General features: G+C 41.2%; 1 protein-coding gene across 1 annotated transcript in view; it reads right to left on the reverse strand.

The window, feature by feature from the left end:
* Positions 1 to 1265: 1265 nt before the first annotated feature.
* LOC139474099 (protein mono-ADP-ribosyltransferase PARP4-like) overlaps positions 1266 to 21613 on the reverse strand; it is a 57032-nt gene continuing 36684 nt past the window's right edge. The window contains exons 27-35 of the mRNA XM_071256967.1: positions 21430 to 21573; positions 19377 to 19407; positions 17203 to 17341; positions 15004 to 15053; positions 10964 to 11245; positions 10078 to 10581; positions 6051 to 7828; positions 5073 to 5172; positions 1266 to 3207 (exon numbers count right to left, since the gene is read on the reverse strand). Coding sequence (XP_071113068.1) covers positions 2771 to 3207; positions 5073 to 5172; positions 6051 to 7828; positions 10078 to 10581; positions 10964 to 11245; positions 15004 to 15053; positions 17203 to 17341; positions 19377 to 19407; positions 21430 to 21573 — 3465 coding nt within the window. The 3' untranslated portion in view covers positions 1266 to 2770. The remainder of the gene's footprint in view (positions 3208 to 5072; positions 5173 to 6050; positions 7829 to 10077; positions 10582 to 10963; positions 11246 to 15003; positions 15054 to 17202; positions 17342 to 19376; positions 19408 to 21429; positions 21574 to 21613) is intronic.

Raw genomic sequence — 21613 nt, forward strand, 5'->3', positions numbered from 1 at the left:
TTCGCAACTTTCAATTTGATTTAACGTAAAAGGATAAGCGTGGTGAAATGAAGTCTGTTTAAACTATCTGGACAGATATCTAGACTTACTTGGGATGATCCGGTTGTGCCATCGGTGTCCCTTTTGAAGCGTATTTTATGGCGCTGTTTCGGGAGGTGTTCATGAATGAACGAACACGACAGCACGACCAGATCACTTAAAGTTCACAGTTCCAATACAAATCATTCTAAAACCACTTGGAAGTGCGCTTGACTTCTGATTTTGTGGTCCCAAACATCCCAAATGTGAACAGTAACATTCACTATCTCTAGCGTAAAACGCTGTGAGGGGATCGCGGTTGTCTTTTCTTATTGCGGTGGCGACCTTGCCCTTCAATCGTTCGAAGCTGTCACTGACATGCAAGCAGATTTGAGTTTGTTGATTTTCACGTCTTCAGTATAGGGTGGTACAGTTAACATGAATGTCTTTGGCGAACAGTCTGATTTCCCTCTTCCAAAATTGGACGGGCATGATATAAATTCAGCTGATAGATCAAGGAAACCGAACCATTTTGATTGCACAGACGGGACCCCGGCAGTGTGATGCGTGTGACTGTTGGTCCGACATTCAAAGCGCGGCGCTAATGTGACATTTCAATTTTTCTTATCGGTGTCCTGCGTACTAACAACATGGCGCTTGAATTACCATAAGTTGAAGACTTTCTTCCAAAAGGATCTTGAGCGTCGGTGCTGGTTTGTTTGCAAACAGAACAGCAGGCGCATGTTGTTAATGCGTATGCATAAACATGTCAACAATGCCCATATTTGGTCTTATATCAATATTCATGCGCAACCAGATTTTGCAACCGGTTTCAGTTTGGTCTGTCAATGAACGAAAGTTGTTATGTATTTACACTTAAATATATATTTAACGTGGGTAATAAATAAAATACTACACTCATTCTCGTTAGATACCATTTTTACGAAACTTGTGAACTTTCTATGGTATCTGACCGATCGAATAGTATCGAACGAGAATGAGTGTAGTATTCTCTATGTCTCAATCACATCACATCATATCTTAAAACAGAAATGTCAAGACTCACTCACTCACTCACTCACTCACATCGTCAATCTCATTACAATCAGATCCTTGTTCCAACTATCACTCCACAAATGTCTGAGGACTTCCTATTACGGAAGAATGACCTTTCCTCCAACAAATCAGAGAGTGACTCACCAGATCAGGAAAGTGAAAGTCGGAATGTGTTTTCAAATCATGCATCCTCAAAAATGTTAACATGGCGTGTTCTGAACCACAGTTGCTGGCTGTACGACTGATTTTGTCAATTTCATCGCCTAACGCTCACCTCAATGAGATATATTTTGAAACGGAAGAGACATTCCATAGCCCATGAGAGTTAGTGAGTTTGTTTTACGCCGCTTTTAGAAATATTCCAGCAATTTCACGGCGGGGGACACCAGAAATGTGCTTCACACACTGTACCCATGTCGGGAATCTGGGTCTCAGCGTGATGAGCGAACGCTTTAGCCACTCAGCTACCTGACTACCCCCATAGGCCATGAGAAGTACTGCCATTCAATATTACCAATCTACTAGAGCTTCAAGAATTTTCCTCTATTCAGTTTTCAAATTTGGAATCAATATTTTTTCAAAGGGTTGCCTGGAATGGAAGTCACTAGTTTAAGCTCAAGAAGCTTTCTCATTGGCTAATGTCGACTTCCTGCTAACTATGTCATTGGTCGGTCAAAGTTCACGAAAGGTCGTTCTGCAGTGACCTGTAATGGGATATCCTCAGATCTATGTGTAGCGGTAGCACACTGAGATCTAGTTTTAATGAGACTGGGTGTGGTCAAGCCAGGGATCCTTATCAGCGAGAATCTGGGACCCCTCTACACTGATCACAGACACTGACAAATAAATATAGCAGAGTAGCAACTGGTTTACTTGTGAATACATGGCTGCTGATCAAATAACATCTAACATCTCGTAACAGGGATGAATTCAGTGATTCTATATTGTGTACATAAACTAATCATTTTAATCTTATTTCAGGTTTTAGTGATCTGGCAGACGACGACTTGTCTATATATAACTTGCAATCAGTTGTCAGTCCAGCTGCCTCTTGTTGTTATGTTTCCTGGACAGTTCTGTGTCACAGGGCTGGTTCCTTTAGGTTTGTGGTATTAAGTCTACTTGGATTGATCTATTTTTATATCAGTGTGTTTGCTGTCTTAACAATAGCAGCACACTGCCCTCCAGTTGTAGTTTTGGCCAACTGAGAGGATGCCTGGCCTGCCAGCGGTTGTAGTGTTACTGTCCAACATAACATCCCTTCTAGACCATAACACAGTGGCATCATATCTTCTCCAACACTTCCATGTTCCCTTATTATTGTCCATCAGTATCGTCGTTCTTTCAACCGAATGTCCATTTGTTTTTTTCCCTACACAACTTATATTCAAGGCACTAACGTCATAACTAATGACATTTCATAGATAACAAAACAGGCACAATGCTTTTATCGAATTATATTCCAAAGGAATAAAAGGGTTTCCATGACAACAACGCTGATAATGGTGTAAACGATATGCATAATAAAACCATATATGCTTGTGACCTTACAGTACTTCATCAACAACACACAAAACATGTGTAACAGAGTTACGGATGACAAAATGAAATAATATATATTATGCAGCATATACCAAAACAAAGTACAGCAAAATTAACAAAACATCCATTTTGCTGTGTATCCCCGAACACCAATCTAACACACCATAGTCTTGGTACTATTGTTTATCTTCTCCACGGTGTTTACAAGTTCTGGGAACAGAAGATGGAACATCCTTCCCAGTGTCTTCGTCTTCTGACGTTCTCCCAGATCACCCAACATCTTCGCTGCCGCAGTCAGCCAATCATCTGCCAGTTCCAGTGATTGACAGACGAGGGGGTGTTTCTTATCCATTGCTTTGCAAAACTGGATTCCTTGACTCAGTGATAGAAATATCTCAGACACGTCCATTCTCTGAGATATGGTTGCCAACTCGATTTTACTGGAAAGAATCTTGCCCAATTCCCTTTCGCCATCTTTGAGCAGACGGTCATCTGTCAGGGGGAATAACTCTGGGCAGAGAACCTCCAAGATGACAAGAATAGTTATCACTGTAGCAACAAGATCTTGGATGTCTCCTGTGACACTTGTGCCTGCAAAAGGTTTGAGACAGAATTACAGCAACACAATTACAACACGTCTACCTAAGCTGAAATCAACCTGTGTATGGTTTGAGACAGAATTACAGTAACACAATTACAACACGATGTCTACCTAAGCGGAAATCAACCTGCGTACGGTAGTAATGACAACTCAACATGCAAGGTAAGGAATCCTGTTTGAAATAGCTACAGATGCTGTGATTAGTCCATCAACTTCACTATTGTCTAAACATATACTCACCACCAAAAGAAACCTATAGAGAAGTATGTACGTAAAGAAGAGACGTTTCCAATGTGTACCACAGAACTATCAGCCACGGGTTACTGCTGAGTTACTTTATTCTTATCACGATATGCTACATGTGATTTCCAAACTTTACATCTAGAGTCACGGATCTATGACATCACATGTGATGCGTTCATGAGCGTCCATTCACACAACATAACAGTATGTTCGTTTATGCATCGAACCAATCTAATATCTCTTGAATATGAGTAATTCTTCATATATCAACCCAAATGTATGGTATGCGTGTTTCTTTTGGCGGTGAGTATACACATGAGAACACACAGTGTGTGGCCTTAGTTTGTCATCATGGAAGAAAATAGAAGACTGAGTGAGTGAGTTGGGCTTGACGCCGCTTTTAACAGTATTCCAGTCACAGCGTGTCAGCTTAATGTGTGTGTAAAGCCGGAAGTGATGCAGGTCTCAGACGTTTACCACTTCTGTGAAACCCATGAGCACAGGTATGGTGCTGACAAACCTAGAAACATAATCAGGGCGAACCGGGATTCAAACCCACATTCATAGGTTTCTGGCGTGCCCAAGGGACACAACTCTGCACAGCGAATAGTGGTGCCTTAGACGACTTGGCCACCTGGGCCCCCAGATAATAGGAGAATATGATAGAATGCTGTTAATCCAAACCAATCTAATGACAGTGTGACATTGAATGTGTTCTTAATACACCCTGAACAGTATTTCACTCATACGCCAGTCAAAGAAAAGTACCACTGTTAAAAGCCCATGACTACGTGTGTCTAGCCAAGGGTCGTAATCAGGGATGCAAACCCATGACCAGCAGATCCTGCTCCATTAGTCTTTTGTTTGTTTGTTGTTTAACGCCCACTCAGCAATATTCCAGCTATATGACGGCGGTTTGTTAAATAATCAAGTCAGGGCCTGACAATCCAGTGATTGACATCATGAGCATGATTCATGCAATTGGGATCGATGACATGCATCAACCAAGTCAGCGAGCCTGACCACCCGATCCCGTTAGTCGCCTCTTCAGACAAACATACTCTCCTTTTGTGGCTAGCATGGGTTGCTGAAGACCTGTTCTACCCGGGATCTTCACGGTTCTCCGGGTCAGTGAGTTGTGACAACCTATACCACTCGGCCTCTGCCGTGTTACGAAGAAGGAGCACAGACAAGGTCCTTCTTCCACAAGTATATCACAGCAACAGACAGACTCCCATCATAGACCAATGACAGTCGTATACAGCCTTATGATGGCATCGTGGACTGAGACCAGGATATTTACAGGGAGCTTCGGTGAACCAGTGCACAGTTGCTTCCCCTTGGGCATGCCAGGAACCGAGGACCATTGGTTCGAATCTTAGATCTCGCCTTCTTGGCTTGTCAGCACCCGTGCTCGTGGATTTCACCCAAGTAGTAAATGTCTAAGACCTGCATCACTTTGGGCTTTCTTTCCACATCAAACTGACGCACTGTGAAATTGCAGACAATTAAATATTCTTTTGTTTCTTTTAAGAAATATTGTATTGAAAATTCAGTTACATTATTCTCAAAACAAGACAATAAGACTCATGAACTGTTTGGAAACCGTTACCTAGAGACCGAAGTCCAGCCTTCATCAACAGTTCCCTGTAGTCATGGCTACGGATGCACAAAGCTGTATCAAGGGCACTGCCGAATCGCCATGATCCATCCTGACAAAAGACATAATCACATAAAATGTTGCACACGGCAAGAAACGTAATGCACGAGTACACAGTAGAATATACTCTTCTCATAGCTGAATCAACTTGTACGGAATTATTGTAATGACCAAGGGGACAGAGAGTGATTGTGTGAGTGAGTGAGTATGGTTTTATGCTGTTTTTAGCAATATTCCAGCAATATCACAGCAGGGGACACCAGAACTGGGCTTCACACATTGTACCCATGTTGGGATTCAAACCTGGGTCTTCTGCGTGACGAGCGAACACTTTAGCCACTAGGCTACCCGATCGCCCCCCAAGGGGACAGCTCAAGAGTTGTTGGAAAATGTCTTATTCTTTATTTGGAGGGGGGACGATGAAATTCTCATTTAAGTAAGATCTTAGTGTTCACCACTACTAGGCAAAGTTCTGATGACATCCCATTACAGGTCACATCAGAATTCATGCAACCAACCAGAGTGTCATTTACAAGGCAGTGAAAGTGACAGCCGGAGTGTGTTTCCTAATCATGCAAACCTAAAAAATGTCAAGCGGTATGACAGATTCCGAATGCTAGACATCGTCTATCTCTTACTTGAATCGAAGTGACTTTCATGGGTAATAGTGCCATACAACCTCGGCCATTCATTTGACATTACTAAATTCTTTTGGTTCAGTTTGCAAATTTGGAATCAAGAACTTTGTCAAAATATTTTTCAAAGCATAGTCTGGTAGTCATGTACAGAATTTTGTTTGATACTTCTAGCGGCATTCCATTTGTATTTAACTCAGGTGAAGTTATTGTAACGAATGTGTCGTTGGTATTGATCAAAGCTTAATGGAGAAATAATACCCTGGATTAACGAGGATGCTTGACGCCCACTCACCTGATTCTGTAGTCGGAGGATGATCTGGATATTGTCTTGAGGTATGGGGGCCATGTAGTGGGATGCAGCAGTGGTCACATGATCCCCGAGTTCAAGTCCTGGTGGTGCCGCCCCTCCCATCCCATCTCTGAACCCTGTGGTGCTGCCACACATCAGACTGCTAGACGGAGATTGGAAGCTGACTGACATCTTTCCTCCATGGGAATCATGAGTGATGCTACTGAGGCCTGTTGTCTCTTGAGCCACATCCATCAGCTGGTCAGCAAGGGATACTAGGGATGTCCTGTTGATCCCTTGTGACGGGGAAAACAGCTGAGACGCCATGTGTGCGAAGGGACTAGGTCCCTGGGATATTCCAGAGACCACAAATTCTGCAGAGTGTTTGTTTACTGTGCTAGTCACTCCAACCGCCACTGGTGGCTTGCATATAGTTCTCGGGAAACCTGGACTGACAGATGGGGCTCCACCTCCTCCTCCAAACAGTAATGGCATTCCATCAAAGACGGGATGAGACGGAGCTGGAACATCGGCCATAGGTATCTCATCTGGATGGGGCAGTTGTTGCTGCTGCTGTTGCTGTTGCTGCTGCTGTTGCTGTGGCATTCCAAAACCCCTACTCTCATATGTTTGTGGCATTGCATTCTTTGTTCCAAACAGGGAACTACTTTTCTCAGGAGATGGATATGCAAATATTGGATGAATAGGTAAATCCTGGAATCCTGGGGGTTTCTGCTTGAAGCTGTCCGTGTGAGATGGCACTTGCACATTACAACCAAATCCAGATCCAAAGGAAGATTTTTCAGCATGTTTAGACGCATCTACTGCTCCGAATGACAAACAAGTGGAAGCCATTGTTGAACCACCAAATCCAGATCCAAAGGAGGATTTTTCAGCATGTTTAGACGCATCTACTGCTCCGAATGAGAAACCTGTTGCAGCCGTTGTTGAACCACCAAATCCAGATCCAAAGGAAGATTTTTCAGCATGTTTAGACGCATCTACTGCTCCGAATGACAAACAAGTGGAAGCCATTGTTGAACCACCAAATCCAGACCCAAAGGAGGATTTTTCAGCATGTTTAGACGCATCTACTGCTCCGAATGAGAAACAAGTGGAAGCCGTTGTTGAACCACCAAATCCAGATCCAAAGGAGGATTTTTCAGCATGTTTAGACGCATCTACTGCGCCGAATGAGAAACCTGTTGCAGCCGTTGTTGAACCACCAAATCCAGACCCAAAGGAGGATTTTTCAGCATGTTTAGACGCATCTACTGCTCCAAATGAGAAACCTGTTGCAGCCGTTGTTGAACCACCAAATCCAGATCCAAAGGAGGATTTTTCAGCATGTTTAGACGCATCTACTGCTCCGAATGAGAAATTTGCTGGCTTTCCCACTAGACTGTCTGCCTGCATACTCTGCGAAGCAGGTACCACCATGCCAGAGCTCCCAAATCCAGATCCACGTGTCACATGACTGACGTGTTGGAGTCCCGGCAGTACCACTCCCTCCTTCCTGTCTGGGGGCATGCCTGAACCACCAACTGTACATCCAAGTGAAAAGTTGATTGGGAAATCCAGTTCTGCTCCACTTGGACTCACGCTCCAACCATCATATGGAGTTCGAAGTAGTTGCTTCTCTGTCCTTTTGTGCGTCATACCAGCTTGTGTTTCTTCTGCTTCTTGTTCGAGAATGTAAGAACTGTCAATGTCCATCCCGAAGAGATCTTCCTCTGGCTGTTCTCCCAAGAAGCCAAATGACTTCACGTTTTCTCCCACACCTGTCATAACATAGCCAGCAAGGTATTATTGGTCGGTGACGATTGTACATAGCCAGCAAGGTATTATTGGTCGGTGACGATTGTACATAGCCAGCAAGGTATTATTGGTCGGTGATGATTGTACACAGCCAGGAAGGTATTATTGGTCGGTGATGATTGTACATAGCCAGCAAGGTATTATTGGTCGGTGATGATTGTACATAGCCAGCAAGGTATTATTGGTCGGTGACGATTGTACATAGCCAGCAAGGTATTATTGGTCGGTGATGATTGTACATAGCCAGCAAGGTATTATTGGTCGGAGACGATTGTACATAGCCAGCAAGGTATTATTGGTCGGTGACGATTGTACATAGCCAGCAAGGTATTATTGGTCGGTGACGATTGTACATAGCCAGCAAGGTATTATTGGTTGGTGATGATTATACATAGCCAGCAAGGTATTATTGGTCGGTAACAATTGTCCAAACTATTTGTGAAGTGGAATGTCCCGAAGTCACGAGGGCAATCGCGATGACAAATTAAATTTTAAAGTTGAAAGGGATACAGTGATTATCTAGATACATCTACTTGTGTCAACAGTTTAAATAAAATGAAAAAAAATAGGATTATCAACACATTTAACCATATATAACTATATATTGTATGCACTTTACCAGTTTATTTACACGTCTGGCAAATGTACTGTACATTGAGTGAATGAGTGAGTATGGTTTTACGTCACTTTTCGCAATATTCCAGCAATAACACGGCGGGGGACACCAGAAATGGGCATCACACATTGTCGGAAATCGAACCCGTGTTTTTGGGTGGTGAGTGAACGCTTTATCCACTAGGCTATCCGACCACCCCTATTGTACATTGAACATTCATGATGTGTGTTTTGTCATATAACAAACCAAGTCTTATTTATGATGTATATTAATGTACATTATTGTATATTACTATATCATTAGACATATATCTGTATTAAAATAGTTATGGTACTGGTGGAGCCGGCTACAAGGTCAACATCAAGATACAGGATAAAGTTGATATTTCCAATACTGAAAATCATGGGTGGTGAGTTGTACACTTGTACGTGTCACGTGGAAGTTTCCCCTCTCGGACACATTGAACATGTCAATATGTAAACATGTTTCTTTCTTTCTTTCTTTGTTGTTTAACTAGGCACTCTGCTATATTCCAACTATATGACGGCAGTCTGTAAATAATCGAGTCTGGACCAGACAATTCAGTGATTGACATCATGAGCATCGATCCACGCTATTTGGCTACGATGACATGCATCAACCAAGTCAGCAAGGCTGACTACCCGATCATATTAGTCGCTTCTTACGACAAGCATAGTCACTTCTTACGACAAGCATGGGTTCTCTGAAAACCTATTCTACCCAGGTACATCAATCTAACCAAGCTACAGTCCACATGCAATGGTCTATCAACCATGACCAAGATGACGGTCTATTGTTACAAGTCCAGGTACACAAGAAGTGTCAGGTCTTGATAACCCCTGGTAATCAGCATTCAACTGCTGTCAACTATTCATCTTGTCATTAAAATCTGTCGATAACTACATCACCGTTCACACTAACTGACACAATAACGTAGCCAATCTGTCCCATTCCACAGGGCAATCTAAGCAACGGCCATAGGTCTATGTTAAAGTAAGGGTCTTTAGATCATCTTAGCACTCAACGGTCGTAAGTCTATGTTAAAGTAAGGGACTTCAGATCATCTTAGCACTCAACAATCGTAAGTCTATGTTAAAGTAAGGGTCTTTAGATCATCTTAGCACTCAACAGTCGTAAGTCTATGTTAAAGTAAGGGTCTTATGATCATCTTAGCACTCAACGGTTGTAAGGCTTTGTTAAAGTAAGGGTCTTAAGATCATCTTAGCACTCAACAGTCATAAGTCTATTTTAAAGTAAGGGATTTCAGATCATCTTAGCACTCAATGGTCATAAGTCTATTTTAAAGTAAGGGTCTTAAGATCATCTTAGCACTCAACAGTCATAAGTCTATTTTAAAGTAAGGGTCTTAAGATCATCTTAGCACTCAACGGTCATAAGTCTATGTTAAAGTAAGGGTCTTAAGATCATCTTAGCACTCAACAGTCATAAGTCTATTTTAAAGTTAGGGACTTAAGATCATCTTAGCGCTTAGAACGCTTTGTCAAAAAGAGTCCTGGGATCCAACTTGGCATTTTTTCTTTAAAATGTTGGTACTAAAAGCTCAAGTTATCTTACCTGCCGAGTATCGACTTCTGTCTCTGTCTCTACTTTTTGATCTTGATCTTCTGTCCCTTGCATCTTCAACACTTCCAGTTGGAGGAGGCATTGTCCTGGAGGAGTCCGGAGGTGGGGGTGGAGGAATGGCAGCACTCATGTTGGCGCTCCTGGCAGCTGCCAAGGGAACTGAAGAACCACCCCTGATCAATCCACCAATTTTGGCCCCCAATAACAATGATCTAGTTTTGGTCAAAGCGTCATGTTCTATGGGAGGTGGAGGTGGTGGAATATGACTTCTGGAAGGGGGAGGCGATGGAGGGGGGGGGTACATGACTTCTAGCAGGTGTAGGGGGAGGGGGAGGCACAGACACCCCAGAAGGGGGTGCTTGTGCTGCTCCAGGGGGTGGCGGGGCCCACCTGCTATGTCTGGAAGTGGGGGGTGGTGGGGGTGGGGGCACAGCACTTCCAGTAGTTTTGGGAAGCTTTTTTGACAGCTCATTTTTTGCAAGGAATAGTTTTTCACTCAATTCAAGCTGGGGGACACTACCCATCCGAGGATCAGGGCGTGTGTCAAATCTCCCACAAAGAAGCTGGGTTGAATATTGAGGCTGGTCAATAACCTTCTTCAGCTGTGTGCCACCACCTATTTGATTAAGCAGGGAAGCCCGACTAAAACTTCTCGTAGCTTGCATTTTTGAGCATTGGAACAGCTCCCCTACCGCAGGGAGTGGTGGTGGGGGTGGGGGTGGTGGCATTCTTCCTAATGCCGCTTTTCTGGGCATGGCCTCCTGTCTGACAGACTGCAGTGGCGGCGCAGCTCTGAAGAATGAATAGATGAATGAACATCCACCCCTACCTCTACCTCTATCCCCACCCCTACCTCTATCCCCAACCCCACCCCTACCTCTACCCCTACTCCCACCCCCATCCCCACCTCCACCGTCATCAAACAATCCAAACCCCATATCTTCATCGTCTGACTCCTCTGACTCATCCAACTCGTCATCAAGGCAGCTGGCTGCCACGCTATCACCCAGGTTGGCTTGTACTGATTCTATGGCTGACGCAATGTCTAAGTCCCCAGTCTTAACCAACATGTCACGCATTCTACGTGGTTCCAATTCTTCCAAATTCTCCTCAAAGGGTTCTTCTGGCAACAATTTGCCTGATAGCATATTGGTGGCATCTAAAACAAAAAATGATTAAAAAAGACCATTTGTCAAGCGCTATCTCCATGCACATAACATGCTCGAAGTACAATGATAATGGGCGATCTTTTTCAATTTATCTTCCCTTCACTAACCCGCTAGGTGCGCTGACCCGGACGGTCCAACCTTAAACTGACGGCGCATGTGGTATGCGCGATACGAGCACTACTTGTTACTGTGACACCTATAGACAGTTAACTAGTATAACCTTCACCTTTGTCGGCAACGGTCACACTTGTGTGTGGACAGCATATCTTTTCGCCTAAACAATGATTTATCTATTGCCATGTCCGGAAATATATGTTCCTTGATATAATTATACATCAGGGATGACCACGACTGATTATATTGTATAGTTAACCACTAGATAGGCGTTCGAAGCGATGCGGTGAAATCAGCAGATCGTTCATCCCAGGTCGCTTTGTTGACGTTTTGCAATCGGCACGGAAAGTGTTGCCCTTGATGTATGAATATGAAAATTAAGTAGATTTTGTATACGTTCCTATATCTATGTTGTAGCATCGCCGAGCAGGCTACATCATATGCATGCATTTCAGTATGTACAACGGTGAGGCGATACGGTTACGCGAAATGTGAAGGTCTTATGCAACGTAAAGTTGCCCGTAGCCTCAATGTTGTGAATATTGACAGCAAGACATGTAAGTATTTGTCAGATATATAACAGAGAGCTCTGGTATTCTTTCAGGTTTGCAGAATCAATCAATTCATTGTGAAAACATTTTTAATTTCTTACATAAGTTACTTTGATCTTGATTAGATCAAAATAGATACAAATTAAATTGAGAAGATTAAATTATGCAGTCTTATTCATTTCAGCCAGTCTCTCTAAAATCCAATCCTATTTTTCAGGCAATAATAAATGAATGAAAATTTAAGAAAAAATATACCTTGCCTGAGTGAATCAGTCAATATGCACAGTGACTAAAATCTTCAGTCAATATACATATTGGGCCTGTTTATAGACACTGACTGTAACATATGTAAGTATAATCTGTTACATGCAAAAACAAATAACATAAATAAATCCATTTATCTACTTTGAATGAATGTGGGGTTCAATTTGCATTTATTTAACCATCAGAAGATTTGATGATAAACTTTCATATTCATATTTTCATATAAAATTCATATTTGCTATATGATAATAATATCTACAAAATATACTTTATACTACAGGTGTCTTGAAGTACTGTTGAATGAAAATCAGGATACTTAGATACAGCAGGATAGTGTGTTGGTTTGTATGGGAAATAATTTGTCAACATTAAAATAGATACAATGTTACTAAAACAAGAAAATAAAACAATGATTAAGTTCTATTTATGCATCATACACATTTTGTGGGGTAGTCAGTATAATTTGTTGTTTTTTGGGACACATCTCTGTAATTAATTACTATTTTAAGAGCATGAGTATCAGAATTCTGTAAGAAATGATGGATCAACTAATTAACACCTGTGATGACTCAGAGCACTTAATGGTGGGACGTCACATGTTATAAGAGGCAGAATAATATGGGTAAATCTCTTATTTCAATGTATGATGACTGGTATGTATATTGCAACTGAGTAACTGAGTGCTTAGATCTAATAGATGCATGGTAGATGTTCATTTGGCCTATTTCTAAAAAAATAATATAAATTCAAATATTCAGATGCAACTTTAATTTTGATCTTAAAAGTAACATTTAAAATCAGTTGTTTTATTATTTTTAACATTATTTGTTCTTAAAATATTTGTAAAGGTGCAGATGAATACTTACTATATAGATCACTGGTTAAGGCCTGTCAAAGTTGTCTGTGTGCTGCAAATGTTTGCGTATCACTAATTTTATTAAATTGAAGTCCATGGTAGTATTTGTTGAGATATGAATGCTTGAATTCTTGTGGGAAATAACACAAAGGCTGATAAATAAAATGAGTTTGCATTATTTCATCGATGCAATATGTTAGCCCTGACTGACAGAATGCCTCGCTGTTTTCTGACGTAGAAAATACATTGGCAATATACCATTTTTCATGACCTTTTTCCCGCTATATTCCAAAGTGACAATTCGTCTTGTAGATGAAGACTCAACAGATGTTGATATTATAAACTAATAATCACTACAAAATATGTGCTAGTTAAAAATATTCAGTTGTAAACGACCGTTTTTGAACGAAGGTGCAACAGGATAACTCTTTAGCTTGGCTCCGTCTCTACATGTCAGTAGTTGACGCAGCGTGCATAGATCCGGGAACCAGACCGGAAGCGACAGTTCGGTCCATCGCTTATATCATTTCAATAGGAGAGTTATTGCCCTTTGGAACAAAAAGATCGCCCATTATAGTAAAAAAAAACATTCCTTTAGAGGACTCAATGATGTCACTATTAAACACATTTTAAATGGAAAAATTGCCAGTGATTTCATGACATTTGAATAGCCAACCAAGAACGCCACCATACCGTTGTCTACAGTTTTGTGTGTATTTATAACTAAATGAGCATTCTGTGATGTTATAACTGTTGATTTATTTATTCAAAAGAATTGACTTCAGTTTGTGTTTTTACAGTTATGGAGGTACAACCGTAAAACCTGATGTTTGCACAGTCTGCACATCGGTTTTTATGTTTATTGCTCCATAAAAGTAAAATGAGTTTAAGTCAATTCTTAAATATCTATCTACCTCTGATAACAATATCTAGTGAGTGCTGTCTCTATATAGCGGTAGAATGAGGTTGACCCGTGAAGATCCGGGGTAGAATAGGTCTTCAGCAACCCCTACTACTTGCCGTAAAAGGCGACTATGCTTGTCGTAAGAGGCAACTAACAGGATCGGGTGTTCAGACTCACTGACTTGGTTGATGCATGTCATCGATCCTAGTTACATGGATCGATGCTCATGATGTCAATCACTGGATTGTCTGGTAAAGACACGATTATTTACAGACCGCAGTCATAAAGCTGGATTATTGCTGAGAGCGGCGTTAAACAACAAACAAACGAACAAGAATGAGGCTTTGAATGACTATAACATGACTCAAGGCACAACCAGGGATTAACCTTTCAGCTTCCACACAGGTTCATTAATCAAAAACATGATGCAGATTCTAAAAACATCAAAAACCACAATTATCACCAATTTAGAAACATATGCTTTTCAATGAATAATTCTACTTCAATGTTAAACTGAGTTCAGTGTCAGTGTTGGGAGTCCGAGACGTGATGGAGCCATGCCATGTGGGCAGTAGACTGGGAGTGAGTAAGTGAGTGAGGGAGGTGGGTTTAACCCCGCTTTTAACAGTATTCCAGCTTCATGTGGGAGGAAAGCCAGATGTGATGCAGGTCTCAGACGTTTACCACTTCGGTGAAACCCACGAGTACAGGTACGGTGCTGACAAACCTAGAAACATAATCAGGGCGAACCGGGATTCGAACCCTCAATCATAGGTTTCTGGCATGCCCAAGGGATGCAATTCTGCGCAGAGAATTGCGGCACATTAGACGACTGGGCCACCTGTGCCCCCCCTATTGCAATACAGCTGTCTAAAGTGTGATATATTACAACAAAAATCAACTATTACTGAGTACCCTTAGAATTGGCAAGGTCAAGGTGAGAATCAAGGTGAAGTTCAAGGTGAGGTCAAGGCAAATTAACCTCAACCATTGGGGCCTATTACAAACCGTATTGCAATGCGATAGACATTCTTGTATGAATTTGCAACAAATAATTACCATCCTCAGTGTCTTCGGAAGTTGCATATACTCCAGCATAACCTCTTCTTCTGCAACGAAGCAAAATATTTGAGTATATCATGTCTCAGAATAATCAATATTGATATGTTATTGATATGTTGTGATGGATGTAAGGGTCAAGACATGAGGGACATAAATACAACATGCAAGGTCTGATGAATTTGGATATGATGCTAGGGACATGTCCTCATCAACACTGTCATAAGGCAGTGTAATTTATTGTTAAACAATGTTGTAATTGTATAACAATGTTTCTGCTGAGATTCAGTAGAAGTTGATAGCATTGTGTTTTGACAATAATTAAATCTCAGGAATGTATTACCATCTAATGTAAGCAATGATGTGGAAGTTGCTTTATCAGCCCAAACTGGCTCCCACAGAAAGATATCCTTGGGTGAGATCAAGTGATTTCTACATTGTAGATATCCCTGTAATAAAATTGCATCACAATGCATTTACAGACCATTGTGATGTCATTGGTTACCATGACATCACAATCAAATGACATCAATAATGGCGCTGCTTAGATATAGTGAAGCTGTTAGCAGTACTTTTTACATTAAAGACACTGCTTTTTACTGTCTACAAAACTAAAAAGTTGAAAGAATGATGTTGGGTGATAAATAAAATCTCACCCTCGTTTTTTTAATATCAAATATATCAAAACTCGTTGATAAAAGTGGAAAAACTCCTCGGCAAGCCTTGGAGTTTTTCAAATTTTATCAACTCCCAATCTATCGGTGATTATGTTAAAACATACTCAATAATATAATGGAAAAGAATTTTGATGATTGGAATAAATAGCATCTTAAATGACTGTTTAAATAATATATTCTGATATGGTGTTATTTCAATTGCAGGTTTTACCAAAGATCTTCTAGATAAAGATTACCATAACCAGGGCCACCTTTGTGAATTGTCGGAGACTTTTTTTTGCATTGAAAAATTTGATAAAAAAACATTAAGGTTTCGCCCGAATTCGTTATTTCCATCGCAGAAACAATTATGGTGACATTTAATTGTCAAACTACAACAAATATAACTTTTAAGAAGTCAAAGTATGGCAGTTATGTATATATCTATCCATTTTCTGTCAACTAAGGTTTGTTTCAAGGTGTCAGTAGCGGTAATATGATCGTGGTTGCTGTAAATAATGGTGAGTTGGTAAAGCAGACCTTATGGAACGGGGTAAACGGAAGTTGTAACTACCAGATGGACACCAAATTTAGTGTAAATCTTATTGAATGACAGTTTGATAAAAATGAATAAAATGGATTACTGGGGTACGTAGATTATAAACCTGAGTCCAGATATAGAATTAAACAGTTTTTATTACTGATGGTGTAACGACAGGATTAACTTGCGTAATTCAATACAGACTTGTTGATAATCTATTTCCGATGACAGATCATGACTAGACATAGTTTTAGGTTGGAGGTCCGGCTTATCTATAGCACATAATATTTTGATACAGTTCTAAAGGAACCAGTTAATACCTCGGCTTATCTATGAGATCAGCTTATCTCCGGTCATATACAGTATAAAAGTGGGGCAAGAGCGTGCCTCTCTCATCTCTCGGGGCATTTATGTTGTTTTTGCAACGCTGTGTACAAGGCTGAAGATTGGAGAGGTGATCATGGCACAATGTTTCCACATTCAGTATTTAAGGTTCTACTGGAAGTATTCATATCTCACAAATAAGTATTTGGACAAAATGGCATTGGGCAGCCATACATATTTTTCAATTATGCCTTGAACAATGACGAAATTTCCATGAAGTTCAAGTAATCTCAACCTCTAAACCTGTTTTTCGAATCAAAGATGTCTGCCTGGCAGCCATGCTGAATACCTTGAACATGACCTTATTTCATCCTGTCATCCATTTCTGCATAGTTCTCAGCTAAAATATGTTTACAGAGTATTGACCTGATATATACTTACAGAGTTCTGGCCTGATGTATATTTACAGAGTATTGACCTTTTATATACTTACAGAGTATTGACCTGATATATATTTTCAGGGTATTGACCTTATATATATTTATAGAGTATTGACCTGATTATATATACCGTAAGTTCCTGGTACATCTAAGGAAAGCTACTCTGCACGGTGAATTGTTGTGCCTTAGACAACTGGGCCAACTGGGCCCCCTACAATAGTTAGAAGTGTGAAACAACCTGAAACGGTGTGACATGCTTGGTGGTTCCTCATCAAAAGAATCGTCGTCACATAACTCCAAGTCAAAGTCCAAATCCTCATCGCTGTTTCCCAGTCCAAAGTAGCCCCCTGACTCCTCCACAATGTCCATCTGCACATCTGTTCACACAAGATATCTCAGTCAACATCTACACATGGATATCTCAGTCAACATCTACACATGGATATCTCAGTCAACATCTACACATGGATACTGCCTACATCCACACAGGGATATTGCCTACATCTACACATGGATATTGCCTACATCTACACATGGATATTGACCTACATCTACACATGGATATTGACCTACATCTACACATGGGTATTGCCTACATCTACACATGGATACTGACCTACATCTACACATGGATATTGACCTACATCTACACATAGATACTGACCTACATCTACACAGATACTGACCTACATCTACACATGGATATTGACCTACATCTACACATGGATATTGACCCACGTCTACACATGGATATTGACCTACATCTACAAGATATTGACCTACATCTACACATGGATATTGACCTACGTCTACACATGGATATTGACCTACATCTACACATAGACCTTGACTTTTATCTACACATGGATATTATCCTACAGTGTTAAAGGGGATCTGTGCTTCTCACTGTCAACATCTACATATGGATATTATCCTACAGTGTTAAAGGGGGTCTGTGCTTCTCACTATCAACATCTACATATGGATATTATCCTACAGTGTTAAAGGGGGTCTGTGCTTCTCACTGTCAACATCTACATATGGATATAATCCTACAGTGTTAAAGGGGATCTGTGCTCCTCACTGTCAACATCTACATATGGATATTATCCTACAGTGTTAAAGGGGATCTGTGGTTCTCACTGTCAACATCTACATATGGATATTATCCTATAGTGTTAAAGGGGGTCTGTGCTTCTCACTGTCAACACCTACATATGGATATTATCCTAGTGTTAAAGGAGATCTGTGCTTCTCACTGTCAACATCTACACATGGATATTATCCTACAGTGTTAAAGGAGATCTGTGCTTCTCACTGTCAACATCTACACATAGACCTTGACTTTTATCTACATATGGATATTATCCTACAGTGTTAAAGGGGATCTGTGCTTCTCACTGTCAACATCTACATATGGATATTATCCTACAGTGTTAAAGGAGATCTGTGCTTCTCACTGTCAACATCTACACATGGATATTATCCTACAGTGTTAAAGGGGATCTGTGCTTCTCACTGTCAACATCTACACATGGATATTATCCTACAGTGTAAAAGGGGGTCTGTGCTTCTCACTGTCAACATCTACACATGGATATTATCCTACAGTGTTAAAGGGGGTCTGTGCTTCTCACTGTCAACATCTACATATGGATATTATCCTACAGTGTTAAAGGGGGTCTGTGCCCTAATTAATTAATGCCATTGTTTGTGTGTCATCACTAACTGCCAGACATGATTCAATACACAAACAAACAAAGAAGCAGCACCTCCAATTTGCCTTTTTTAAGGACTTATGTTCATCTTTTGAAAAAAATCAATCAACCGGGTAATACTTTCCAAATAGGAACCTAAGGAACATAATTAGGGCGAACCGGGATTTGAACCCACAATCAGAGGTTTCTGGTGTGCCCAAGGGACACAACTCTACTCAGCAAATCGCGGCGCCTTAGACAACTGGGCCACCGTGCCCCCCATTCAGTCAAAGAGAATGTACAGCATTAATGCCCTGTTCTGTAGGCCCTGGGTTTTAGGACTGCCATGCCTGAGATAGTCATGGAACCTCCACAGGCAAACACTTTTCCGTTAACGTGTGATAAACTGTTTTACTTTCTGACATTCTTAACGCAAAATGCCCATGTATTGCTTTTAAACCTTGTTTAACGGTGAATATTGATGAAACTTTAGAATTAAATCCAGGGAAGGATGTAGATCATAATAAAAAAATGTGTTTTATGATTTTCAACACTGGCCATTATACAGGGAACACCTTAGGTCACAGCATGAATCTCTTGAGAGTATATTTGTCTATTTGTTTTTAAACACCACACTCAGCGACATTCCATAAACAGTGTTGTGTAAAAATCTTGAATTACTAGAAAAATCATGATAGGAGCAAAATATCATTACCGTGCTTTGCCAAAGGAAACGATGACTCTTCCTGGAAAGAAAATCAGTAATTATGGAAACATTCAATTTTCTCTTAACTTACAATTGAATCTCAGATTCTAAGTGGCTGAGACCCATTCTATTAGTTTCAATGTACCCCGCTAACATGTAAGGTATATTTCTTAAGTTCCCCGCTCGAATTACTAAACTGCTGACATAACATTTGCAACATGCCAACTGCTATTCCGTATCTTGAATTAATGATGTAAGACGAAATTTCTCAAAAGCAGTATGACTGTTCTGTTCTGTTTGTTATTTAACGCCCTACTTAGCAATATTCCAGCTATATGATGGCGGTCTGTAAATAATCGAGTCTGGACCAGACAATCCAGTGATTGACATCATAAGCATCAATCCACATAATTGGGTTACAAACAAGTCAGCTAGCCTGACCTCCCGATCCTGTCAGTCGCCTCTTACGACAAGCATAGTCGCCTCTTACGACAAGCATGGGTTGCTGAAGACCTATTCATGCCCGGATCTTCACGGGTCAGTATAACTGTAAGAAAATATAACAACTGTAAAAGAGGCTTGATTGAGTGAGTTTGAATGGGCAGTGATGAACGAAGATGGGGGGACTCTGAATTATTTTGTACTGTCTTCCATAAATAATAACTGAGAACATATAAACCTCAACAGGTCAAGTGAAAATACTGCAGAACGAGGACAAAATATTATCTGCTTGTCCTGCAGGGCACGTACGGTTTAAGACATTCTAAGAGCCCTGGTGTTACTGTTAGAAACATTTCACCAGGAATAAGGGACCAATCTCTTGTCCTCCATATCATGTGATACAGGTTTCCTACACAGAGTTGTCCCAAACAAACAACATGTAACCAGCCTGGATGGCTAGGTTCCCGACACAGAGTTGTCCCAAACAAACAACATGTAACCAGCCTGGATGGCTAGGTTCCCGACACAGAGTTGTCCCAAACAAACAACATGTAACCAGCCTGGATGGCTAGGTTCCCGACACAGAGTTGTCCCAAACAAACAACATGTAACCAGCCTGGATGGCTAGATTCCCGACACAGAGTTGTCCCAAACAAACAACATGTAACCAGCCTGGATGGCTAGGTTCCCGACACAGAGTTGTCCCAAACAAACAACATGTAACCAGCCTGGATGGCTAGGTTCCCGACACAGAGTTGTCCCAAACAAACAACATGTAACCAGCCTGGATGGCTAGGTTCCCGACACAGAGTTGTCCCAAACAAACAACATGTAACCAGCCTGGATGGCTAGGTTCCCGACACAGAGTTGTCACAAACAAACAACATGTAACCAGCCTGGATGGCTAGGTTCCCGACACAGAGTTGTCCCAAACAAACAACATGTAACCAGCCTGGATGGCTAGGTTCCCGACACAGAGTTGTCACAAACAAACAACATGTAACCAGCCTGGATGGCTAGGTTTCAACTCCATCAGATTCAAGGCAAAGCTATTCTTTCAAAGTGACGTCTGGGTACAGATCACCACCATTGCCTGTTCTTTCTGTTGTTTAATCTCCGCTGGATAACCATGTCCAAGTCAGTGATTGGTTGCGGTTCTTGCATCAGGACCGAGGACGTCACATTCAAGATTGTCGCATCCAAGATATATAGCGACGTGTGCATGCATGTGTGCCTCACTGCTTGTACTAGTCCGGACTGATGCTGATTTTATAGTGCTAGCTCACTGAGGTACCATGCCGCAGTTTAACATCAAAACCCCACTCATAAACAGTATACTGACTCCGAGCCGATCAGTCCTTGTTTTAGCCCCTTTATGACGATCACCAGACAGGGTAACAGCAAGTACCATTTTTTAGTGTGACATCTTTTGGTATGACGCGGCCGGCAATCGAACCCTGGACCTTCTGCTATCCACTAGACCACGGAGGTGGTCATGTCACATTGAACATAAAGAAGTTCAAACCATACATTAACTCTGTCTTCCTCCATACTAAAGCTTCTTAAAATGCCCCAAAAGATACGGACCTTATCGTAATAGAATGGAGACATAATACACTACCATCTCCATTTCCATCAACGCCTCCTCCTCCTCTGCCTCTTTGTCCACCTCCCAGCTGACGTACTCAAGGATGTCCATGCTATGACCCTCCACCAGCTCAATCATACTGGTGCCTTGTGACTTCCGCAGGCCTTTCTTCTCATCCTGGCAAATGACACAAAGGTTACCTCAGTCAAAACTTTAC

The sequence above is a fragment of the Haliotis cracherodii genome, unplaced genomic scaffold (genome assembly GCF_022045235.1).
Source record: "Haliotis cracherodii isolate W230 unplaced genomic scaffold, xgHalCrac1.p SCAF_3, whole genome shotgun sequence".
Classification (NCBI taxonomy): domain Eukaryota; kingdom Metazoa; phylum Mollusca; class Gastropoda; order Lepetellida; family Haliotidae; genus Haliotis; species Haliotis cracherodii.